Here is a 10,540-nt window from a genome sequence, read left to right on the forward strand (position 1 = left end):
CCCCTGCTCACACACGGGTGGTGCCTCCTAGGACCAGCCATGATCAGGAAGGTTTTCAGAGCTGAGGCCAGGTTTCATCCCAACAGTAGGATGTTGCGGAGCTTCTCAGCTTAGATCTGCAAAGCCCAGGTGGAAGTAAGACCCAGCTCTGCTGGTGGTCAAAGGGATTTGGGTGGAAGGTCCCAGCACTTGGCCTGTTTAGCCAGCTGTGTCACCTTTGCTGTGGTTGACTCAGCCTCGCTGTCTTGCAGGTGGACATTCACATCATGACCCAGCCGCCGTCTGGGGAGTGGGTTTACTTTGACACTGAGATCAGCAACAGCAGTGGCAGGATTTCTTACGTCATTCCTGAGAGCAGGCGGTTGGGCATAGGCGTGTACCCCGTCAAGATGGTGGTCAGGTGAGATAGCTTGCGTGGTGGGCTCTGCGGGAGGACACGGAGTGCTTGAAAGAGGCCATGTGACTGCGTGATACAGAACCACAGAGCTGGTGCCAATGAAGGAAAGGAGTTTGACTGGGAAAGTGACTGTTTGCAGAATATGGTCCCTCCTCACGTGGGAGCTCAGACCCTCAGGTGCATTCAGGGTCTGATTTGCCAGCAGTGGGACAAAGCCATATTTACTCTGCAGCTGTAAGAGGAGAAGCAGCGTTTGACTCTGACTCCTGCCTCACCAGCACGAGGGTAATTGATTTCCCACTGCAGGGCAGGCCTCCTGCACCCGACGTATGGCCGTGCTGTCATCTACGAAACTGCACAGCTAGGCATATTTTAAAGACCATAAACTTGTCCTTGAGGGACAGAACTTTGTTCTCATGGTAATTCGCAGCCCAGGGCTCCAGCTCAGCTCTGATTGCTGGCCTTCAGCTCTGGAAGGGGGAGGAGAGGAGCATCTTTTCAGTGGCAAACCTAGCAATGTCTTCTCGAGGGTATTTTTTCTGAATCGCTGAAGTGCACTGAAGCCAGGGCTCCCAGCTCTGCTTTAACTCACTGGTGTTTCTGCAGTGCCCGACACTGCTGTAGCTGAGGGTGCTTAACCGTCAGAGGCTTGAGGCCAGATTTGGGGTCCTACACTGGGCTTGCAATACCTTCCAAAAGCGCCTCCCTGCCTTGAAGCCTTTCCATACCTGTGTCCCTTTCAGGGGTGACCACACGTATGCAGACAGCTACATCACGGTTCTGCCAAAGGGGACGGAGTTCGTGGTGTTCAGCATCGATGGCTCCTTTGCAGCCAGCGTGTCCATCATGGGCAGCGACCCCAAAGTCCGCGCCGGAGCGGTCGACGTTGTAAGGTCAGAGGCTGGGGCGGTTGGTTTGTTCTGACCCCGGTACTGCTGTAGGTCTGCAATCCAGGAGGTTGTGGCTTCTCTTTTAGGCACTGGCAAGACCTTGGCTACCTCATTATCTACGTCACGGGCCGCCCTGACATGCAGAAGCAGAGGGTGGTAGCGTGGTTAGCACAGCACAACTTCCCCCACGGGATCGTCTCGTTCTGCGACGGGCTTGTTCACGACCCGCTGCGGCACAAGGCCAACTTCCTGAAATCCCTCATCACGGACGTAAGCCTGGGTCTACTGAAATACGATCGTAGCGTGGGTTCAGATTGCTGCTCGCCCGATTGCCCGTGTCAGCACCAGTCTCTTGGCAGCGATGTGGCCCGCAGTGCAAGATTAATCTCTGTTCATTTTATTTTCATCCTTTCATTGCTCTAGTGTCTACACTCTTAAATTGTGTCGTGTCTGCTCTGCGCTGTCCCGTTTCATCACTGGTCCTTCCAGTACCAAATGCCTGATAAAACAGAGGGAGCAGAGCCTCTCCCTCCCCACACCGGCACGTTTTAACGCCTGCTTGGTGGATTTGGGGCTGCCCGCGGTGTAACCAGCAGGTCCAAGGTGCCATAGGAAGGGCACGGGGCTGCCGAGGGGAATGGCCTTGCACCACCTAGCCTTGATGGGAGCCTCCACAGAGCAGCTTCCCAAGCCTTCAGCTCCTTATTTTACCTGGAGCTTTTCTGAGGCTGGGAAATTCTGAGGCCAAAATTTCCTTTTCATCTTCCTGCCCTGCCCACGGCGCGGAGGCGAAGCGGGCCGGCGTGTGGCAGCACCGGTGACAGCACCTCTCCTGCCAGCCCCCGCTTCGTTCCACCGATGATGCGTTTGGCCGGGAATCCCTGGAAAAGCTGTGTATTCCGCTGCCTGTCCCTCCTCGCCGTGCCCCGCGGAGCTCGACCGCGGTATCGCATGCTGCAGCCTGGCCAGGAAGGGGAACGCCGCACGCTAACGACGGCGGCACGGGGGGCTGCAGAGCTCTCCTCTCCCCCTGGGACCAGGAGGCAGGGGAGCGCGTGCACGCGGTGCCTGCGCCCCACGGACCTCCCGGAGAGGCCGCCGTTCAGCGAGCGCAGAGCTGCCTCTGTGTTGCTTGTCTTGGTCTGCCCTGTAAACATCGCTCTGTTAATTAGCGCTTTGCTCAACGGTGCATTATCCAGCTGGGATCTTACATTAATTATTGACCTGGGATTCCTGCAAACACTATGATAAAAAGAAAGGGAGAAAAAAAAAAACCCCAAAGCCCTGCCTGCTGAGCAGCGTGGGGCGCCCGTATGTTCTGACCACGCGGGCTTTCTCTCCCCGCAGCTCCACATGAAGATCCACGCGGCGTACGGCTCGACTAAGGACATCTCTGTGTACAGCTCCATCAGCCTCCCGCCCACGCACATCTACATCGTTGGCCGACCCACCAAGAAGCTGCAGAGCCAGTGTCAGGTAGGAACCAGCTTGTCTGAGCCCTTCTGCAGCCTTGGAGGAGCCCAGGGCCTCCCGTGGGAGGGCAGGGGGAGTTTGTCCTGGCCACTTTGGAACTGGTGACCAACCTTGTGTTTGCAAAGAGGACAGTGACTGTCCCACATACCAGGATCCGCCACGCCAGCCAGAGCAGCTCCGCGACTTGTACGTCATCACGTACAAGCCAGTGCATTCGGCTGCCAGCGTCTAGCGGAAGCGCGTGCGGTCCCTCTAACGCCTGCGCTCGCCCCCGGTGTCTTGCAGTTCATCACGGAGGGCTACGCGGCCCACCTGGCGCAGCTGGAGTACAACCACCGCTCCCGCCCCGCCAAGAACACCACGCGCATGGCGCTGCGCAAGGGCAGCTTCGGGCTGCCCAGCCAGACCGAGTTCCTGCGCAAGAGGAACCACCTGCTGCGGACCATCTCCTCGCAGCCGGCGGGCGCCAGCCACCGCCCCGAGCGCACCCAGAGCCAGTCCGACAGCGACAAGGAGAGGGACAGGGAGCGCAGCCAGAGGAGCATGAGCATCGCCACGGGGTGCTGGGGCCGGAGCGCAGCGTCCCGGCTGGAGTCTGGCTTCTTGGGGCAGAAATAGCCGGGCCAGATCCGGCGACTATCGGCTGTAGCAACCGGAGGAGAAAACAAAAGGAAAGAGGGACAAGGCCGGCGTTACAGGCTGGAAGGGTAAATATGGTGCTACTCTAATAACATCGTGGTGTTCCCGAGGAGATGGGGTGTTTCCCACGCGGAACGTGCAGGCCTTGCGGTGGGAGCGTCGCGCGTGTGCGGCAGGAGCCCCAGGAACAGCTGGAACTGGCGGGGGGGAAGTCTCCCGGTCACGATCGCGCTCTCCTGCCTCCTTCTCTTATCCAGGTTTAGTGACTGTAAATACGTGCCTCCTCGCCTTGTCAGCCATCGCGCCGATACGCGTGACCGAGCGCTGTCCTCAGAGCCACAGGAGCAGGGGCTGAGGCTGGGGGAGCTTGTTCTGGGTGGTCCCAGGTGTCAGGCCGAGGTGCTGTGCCGGCGCCGGCGCGGGCTGGGTTTGGGATTCGGTAAGCATGCGGCGTCCCAGCACGGACAGCCCCGAGCGAGGGATCTGTCGCGGGCTGCGCCGGGCAGAGCAACCAAGAGCTTTACTGTACAAAGAGCTTCAAGTTCAGCCACTTTCTCGAGGAGTGTGTGCAGTGGCAAAGCATAAAGATACATCGATGCTGTTGGTAGGAGCAGGATGTCAGCAGATTGACGCCCAAGAAAGTGGGGTCGTTATTACTGTTATTTTTTTTTAAGAGACGTTTTAGAAGCCGATGGAATTTAATGCATTCACCTATTAAAAGAAGAATACAAGCAATTTTGTTTGAGCTGTTACAAGCCTCAGACACTTAATTTACTGTCTGTTAAAGTCTCCAAATATTATTGCTATATATTATTTCCAGAAGTAACCACCATATATTTGTAAGCAGCTGAAGGCATTCAGCAGCTAGATTGCATTACAGTTCTCATCCAAATGCAGGGTCTGACTCTCTCCACACCCACCTCTGAAATGTTTTCTTCTTCCTAGATTATCTCCAAGTTCAGTAGCAGCTTTCATGGGAATTAGACTTGCTGCTTCTACCTGTAGTAGTTACTGAACTGTAAAACCTCATTGTTTTTTGCACTGATAATTTTTAGAATGGAAACCTGTTACCATCTCATGTAGCTACACCTAATGTTTGTAGTGCATGACAATGAAATACTGCTAAGACAGGGTGTGTATATGTGTGTGCATGTATGTATATGTATTTGTATATATTTATATATACATACACACACACATATATGTAATATATATATACACACACACACATTATATATATATATATATAAAAATTTTCTGTGCAGAAGTTTTTCCAGCAGTAAGGAAACTGTAAGGAAGTGTGCCAGCAAAGTCGGGCAAGCTTAAGAAAAGGCCGTATCTCAGTTTTCTTGATGCGTCTGCAGCGGCTGTGCCCGAGGTGGCGGCCGGCGCGCCCAGGTGAGGCCGGCGCGCGGTGCGGGAGCGGGAGCCGAGAGCCCCTCGGCCCCGGCGAAGGGCCCGCTCGCCCTCCGGCACGCGCCTCCCGGGGCGTGGGGCGGCCGCCCCGGCGGTCCGGGGGGCCCTTTACAGGCTCCAGGCAGCCTCTTCGCGCGATGATTTTATAGTCCTACCGAGCTCCCTGACTTAGTGCTTTCCTCCACCACGGTGTATCCTGTCTTTGTATCACTTTCTACTTACGAGGATCTTATTTATAACAAAGATTTTTTTAGACTGGCTGCTTCATTTTATTAACCGTTTGGATACGAAGTGCAGGACGGCCGCACTGAGACACGCAGCACTGTGAACACCGCTCTGCTCACCGGCCCCGGGCCGCAGCGGGCAAATTACACTCATCAGACATCGCGGCAGGTTTCGCGCGTCCGTCGCGCTCGAGGGCGCGAGCGGACGCGGGCCGTTCGAGCCCGGCCGCCCCCGGCACGCGCGCTGCGGCTCCCAGGTCTAGCAGCCCGACTGCAAACGCTCAGCCACTTCTCTTCGGTAATTACTCAATTACAGAATGTACCTGAGGATTTTCGTTACTGCAGACTGACTTCCCTTTCTGCCAGCTCAGCTTAGCTCTCTTTGAACGTACAGCCAGAGCTTCCTGGGTTTAAAAACAACGCGACTTGTCCCAGCTTTCTGCTATCCGAACGCTGTATCGAGCAGTTGCCATCTGAGTAGGAAGCCAAGCCACAGTCCATCCCGTGATCACCAAGTAATTTCTGCAAATTTGGACAGGGCCTTTGCAAAATTCAACTTTCCTCTGAAAGAAGAGTCCACAAGCAAGGCGTGATCTGTGTGTTTTCCAGTGCTGATGAGAGGGATGTTCACATTTTCTTATGTGTAGATAGTGTAAAACAGGCGAATGTAAATGTTCAACATAAAAAGTGGATATATAAAATTGAAAGTTATTTATTTATGTAGAGGAAAAAGTGTCTGGAGGGACTGGAACCTTCAGGGTTTATTAGTATTTAAAAATGTAGCTTTTTTGTTTCAGGCATTATGTACAAAGCAATTATTTTATGGACCAAGTTTAATGTAACTGTCAATGAATGCAGAAGTGCAATATTACTCTCACCTCTCCATCACGCCATGTTTCAGCAGATACTAACCAGTCAGCCTGACAATCATAGCACCTCCGTCTCCATCCTCTGTTGAGCTCCTTGAAGCCTCCCCCGGTCCCTCCGTTGCCCCTTGTCTGTTGCCACTGTACGGATCCGACACGGAGGAGCAATTGTAGAGCACGACCTTTATTGCTGCAATAACCCCGGACGACGTCGGCGTAATCACCAGGAAAAACGCCCGTGAGTTTTCTCCACCTATTTGGTCCATCACAGTCTACATCAGTCTATCTTCAGCCACCCGCACCTGACACTCACCTATCTGAAGCAAAGATCGACGTACTTCTCACTCAAAGAACTATAGCAATAGTTTAACTCCTTGTGTTTATGACCTGTTTGTTCTGACGGGTTTGGGAGAGCGATGCATGCGAGCCGATGCCTTTCCGAGCGTGCGCGAGGGGATTCGTTCGGACACGGTGAGGGCAAGATGAATGTACACTCCATCCTTACTAAAGGGGCACTGTCAGTTTAAAGACCTAATTTATCTTTGTTACAAATAACTTGTTTGCTTTGAACTGAAAGACTATTAAAAGTTTCTTGTACTGCTCCTGATGGCTGTTGTCTGGGTAGCCAGCAGGGCGAGCGCTGCCGGCGGCGCTGGTTCTGCTCAGCCCACGGCGGTACCGCGCATGCGCTGCACAGTGCAAACCCTCTGTCAGGGTTTCTGGTTATTTTTTATTTACTTTTTTCCCCCCAATCATTTCCACAGGAATCAAACCCTTCTGCAGAGCTCAGATTATTATCATTTTTATAAAAAGCAGTTTTTTATATTGGAAGTATTGGTCCCTTTAAAGCCTTTTCCAAAAAAAAGAAGACCCGTGCACTCACGTCAGCTTCTTTTCCTGGTTTTTGCTCGCTTCCTCAGTCAGACGAGGCAAAATTTAAATGCCAAAAATGTTTACAGTGTCCGATGCACAAGCAGAGAGCAGGAGGGTAACAGCCGCGGGGCCGGCAGGCGCCGTGCTTGCAGCGGCAGCAGCCCCTTCTTCGGGTGTCGCTGCCGTTTGCTGCAGCTCCTCTTAGTGCTAGAAGCCTTACAGTCCCCTTCTGCCCTCGTGCCCTCTGCCTCTTGATATCCTCCACTGTCAGTTTTAGATTCTGTGATGTTAGTTATCTTTGATTTATAAAAAGGTGCTCTGGGGTACCAGCGGGGTGGAGGGAGCCGCTGGCGGGCGCGCCGGGGGCCCCAGCCGAGCGGCCGCCCGCGCTCGCGTGCGACGGACCTTCTGCGCTCCTCCCGTCTCCGCCTCGCTGTCAGCCCGTCGGCCCCGCGCCTCGGTGCGCTTCGCGTGCAGCGTCGTCGTGCGTGACCCCGATTAAAGATGCGAGAAGGCTGCTCTCCGCCTGCTTACTTGGGAGACGCCAGGAAGTCACAAAAACCCCAGAGGTGAGCAGGAGCCAGTTTAATGGAGTCAAAGCACCAAACAGACCCGGGAGCCCCTCCGTGCGGATCGGTCCTGCAGGACACGCTTGTCCTTCAACCACCGCCTTTTTCCCTTTTTTTTTCCCCCCTGTAATAACATTTTCTAGATTTTGCAGGGGGGGGAACCAACAGCTGTTTGCCTCGCACTGCCGTGGCCACAGCCCCCAAGAAGGCAGCGAGCGCAGGCGGGAAGGTCAAGCCCGTGGCATGGGCTCCCGACGCCCAGCACGGAGAGAGAGGAGCCACCAAAGCCTCTCCTCCCCATCGATAACTTACGGAGCGATGGAGGCTGCCCGCGGCGTTCCAGCCCGCCTGGCTCCAGCTCATCGGCGCGGAGGAAACCGGCGGCGTCCCGCGCGGGCCGGCGTCTCGCAGGCAGGACGGGCCGAGCCGGAGCCGGCGCCGTCACTGCAGCATCCCCGTGCGCGCCTGAAAGGCCAGCCCGTCCCCACGGGTGGCCTGCTGCGGAGGGACGGAGAGGCGCTCGCCCACGGGGCTCGGCTCCTCCGGCAGAGCCGCCCGGGCGCTGCAGGGTCCCTCCGGGAGGCAGGACCAGGCCCCAGGGTACCGGAGCCCCTTGGCGTTACCCCCCGCAGCCACTGTGCCCCTCTACCTTGTTGATCTCCTTGTGTCGCTCTTTGCTGACGATTTCTTCCAACACTTCACCGTCTCCCTTAATAAGCCTGGAAGAGACACATGGGGCTGGAAGGGTTCGTGCCAGCATCGGCCGCAGTTTCCCCACAGCAGAAGGTGCTGCACCCCCCCACCCTCCACCACACACGTTTCCCTTGGCTGCTGCTCCCGCACCAGCTCCGGCACCATGCCAGTACGGGGCCAGAAAACAAAACCCAACAAGCCTGCTTGCTCCGGAGCCGCTCCAGCGCCAGCGGGCCCGTGAGCACGCAGGTGCTGCCCGCTGCTAGCGGCTCGCCCAGGCTGGCACGCCGACTGCCTGCTCCCTGAAGCTCTTACTAGGTGCCTAATTTTTTTTTTGGCCAAACAAAACTTAACCACCACCCAAGGCTTTTATTTTTTTTCAGGCCAGTTTTGGCCTGAAAGCCAGCTGGACTCAGGAGCTCCTCGCCCCAGCTGCGCCGGAGGTGGCTCACGCCGCGGAGGGATTTAATCACCTGCGCGCGGTGCCGTGCCTCCCGGGGACATGACCTGCACCGCGCGCCTCCCCCGGCCCTGCAGGCTGCCTGCTATTTTAAGGCCGGACTTGTCATACCCAATTCTCTTCAGCGTGATGTTTTTTTCCCCCTCGCCGAGAAGATACAGTTTATTAAAAACTGGATCATTTCTGTTTGGCAGCTAAACAAATTTCAGCTCGACTGTCTGTAACCCCACGGGAAGTGTTCACCTCCGCCCCACTCGCACGCGGGGGCAGACGGCCCAGTGCTCCTGCTGAGGATGACGGCTCCTGGCGGGAGCTGGCCAGGCACCGGGTGCCTGCGGATCGCCCATCTCCCTGCCAAAGCCAGCCTGCCTTTTGCCACACTCCCCTGCCGCAAGGTGCTGCAAAACGCGGCGCTGTTCCTGGAGTCAATAGTTTGCCTGTTTTTCTCCGGCGTGCAGAGTGCTTGGGGGTGGTGAGCCCTCAGGGGTGAGGCCAGCCAGCCTGAGCTCCCTGCACGGCACCCCGGCAGAGTTTGACGGGTCGATGCCAAACCTGTCACTTCCCAATAGGTTTCACCAGGTCTGACAGGATGGGACCGGCGAGGGACCGGCTCCAGCCCTCACTGCTGCAGGGGACCCAGCTCTGTGCATGGTGCTGGCTGCTGCTGACCTGCGTCCTCCGGGACTCTGCCCCCCTTCCCAATGCGGATGGGGATGGAGAAGGTGCCGCCGAGCAGGCGACGGGCTCTGCCCTGGGGACCGTACCTGGTTCTGCCCGTTTCGGGATCCACGACTCTCCTTATGACACTCTGCCTCGCGTCCCACTCTTCCTTCGTCATTGGCTTCATCGCCTGGATTCGGGATTTTTGCTCATCTGTCAAAACTGAAGTGAGTCAGTTAGTAAGACCTGAGCTCATGGGGCCGCCGCCTGCCCGAGGGACGCAGCCGTGTCTGCGGCGAACAGCCACGGACACAGCCCTGACCCCAGCGGTGCTCGGGGAGCCGCGATCAACCAGGCAGAGCCACGTCGGCGTCGCAGCCTCAGAGGCAGCACCAGCTTTGCCAGTTTGTTACTGCCGACCGTGTCCTTTCATTCGGCCTCTTCGCTCCCAGCTCCCAACATTTCCCAACATTCATAAACTAGCGCTAAATACTTTAAAAAATGAATTTGTGAATGTTGCTGCTTATGCTCACTCAGTGCGGCTTGAAGACGGCCACAGGAGGGGAGGGGGTCGGGAGTTTCGCTCCGCACACAGCCCTGCTCCCCCCGCGCACCTCACGCGGCCCCTGGAGCGGGCGCACGGCCTCCCCAGCCCGAGGCTCTTCTGCCCGAGCAGGAGGGAAACGTGGCATCACCTGGCCCGGCGTCCACCAGCGCCTCCTTCTGCCACTGCTCCAGCGAGGGGCCAGGCACCGCGTCCCCCTTGGCGCTCTCCTCCTTAGCCCTCTCCTTCGACTTCTTTTTCAGTTTCTTTTTTATCCTTTTCTTCTTCCTCTTTTTGTCTTTCACCTGCTTCTTTTTGCTGTGCCGCCTCTTCCTCGGTTTGGCGTCGCTGTCGCTGGAGTCGTCCGAAGAGGAGCTGGAGGACGTCGAGGACGCGGAGGAGCTGGCGGAGGAGGACGCTGGCCCAGAAGATGACGTACTCGCCCTCCTCTGCTTTTTGGCCTTTCCTCCTTTCTTCCTTCCTGCAGCGCCCGCGAAGCGGTTGAGCGCGGCGGCCCGGCCCGGCGGCAGCGGCGACGCAGGCCCACGCCGCGTCCGCGCCGCCCCGCGCTCCCCCCCCCAGCCCGGGCCCAGGCTGGGCGTCTGCCCCCCACCGAGAGCGGGGCCTCGCCGGGCCTTACCGCGCCGAGCCGCCGCCGAGCGGGACCCGGAGCGCCGCGGCCTCGCCGGGGAGCGGCTGCCGCCGGACGGCTCCCTGCTGCTTCGCCGACGCCTCTTCGCCTTCCTCTCCCGCCGGCTCCGGCTCCGGCTCCTGCTCCTGCTCCGGGACGGCGTCCGGGCCCGGCCGCGAGCCATGGCGCCCCGGCCCCGCAGCCC

General features: G+C 57.4%; 2 protein-coding genes across 10 annotated transcripts in view; one reads left to right on the plus strand and one right to left on the minus strand.

Annotated features, from left to right (window-relative positions):
- PITPNM2 (phosphatidylinositol transfer protein membrane associated 2) overlaps nt 1-6,507 on the plus strand; it is an 89,642-nt gene extending 83,135 nt beyond the window's left edge. For all 7 annotated transcript variants that reach the window (XM_085321125.1, XM_085321124.1, XM_085321126.1 and 4 more), the window contains 5 exons: nt 252-400; nt 1,141-1,290; nt 1,374-1,557; nt 2,635-2,763; nt 3,046-6,507. In XM_085321125.1, the coding sequence (XP_085177251.1) occupies nt 252-400; nt 1,141-1,290; nt 1,374-1,557; nt 2,635-2,763; nt 3,046-3,378 (945 nt within the window). In that variant the 3' untranslated portion in view covers nt 3,379-6,507. The remainder of the gene's footprint in view (nt 1-251; nt 401-1,140; nt 1,291-1,373; nt 1,558-2,634; nt 2,764-3,045) is intronic.
- Nucleotides 5,779-10,534, minus strand: ARL6IP4 (ARF like GTPase 6 interacting protein 4). 3 transcript variants are annotated; one of them, XR_014897797.1, is made up of 6 exons: nt 10,345-10,534; nt 9,856-10,185; nt 9,265-9,382; nt 7,997-8,066; nt 7,660-7,845; nt 5,779-7,307 (listed from the first exon to the last, which is right to left on the minus strand). XR_014897797.1 is itself a non-coding variant. In XM_085321131.1 (5 exons), the coding sequence occupies exons 1-5, from the start codon at nt 10,517-10,519 to the stop codon at nt 7,789-7,791; spliced, it is 750 nt and encodes a 249-aa protein (XP_085177257.1). In that variant the 5' UTR covers nt 10,520-10,534; the 3' UTR covers nt 7,349-7,788. The 3 variants fall into 3 exon arrangements, 1 of the variants encoding a protein (XP_085177257.1); XR_014897796.1 differs by having other exon boundaries at nt 5,779-7,311; XM_085321131.1 differs by lacking the exon at nt 5,779-7,307 and having other exon boundaries at nt 7,349-7,845.
- Between the last annotated feature and the right edge of the window lie 6 nt (nt 10,535-10,540).

The sequence above is a fragment of the Rhea americana genome, unplaced genomic scaffold (genome assembly GCF_003343005.1).
Source record: "Rhea americana isolate MKP2758 unplaced genomic scaffold, rheAme1 scaffold_68, whole genome shotgun sequence".
NCBI lineage: Eukaryota > Metazoa > Chordata > Aves > Rheiformes > Rheidae > Rhea > Rhea americana.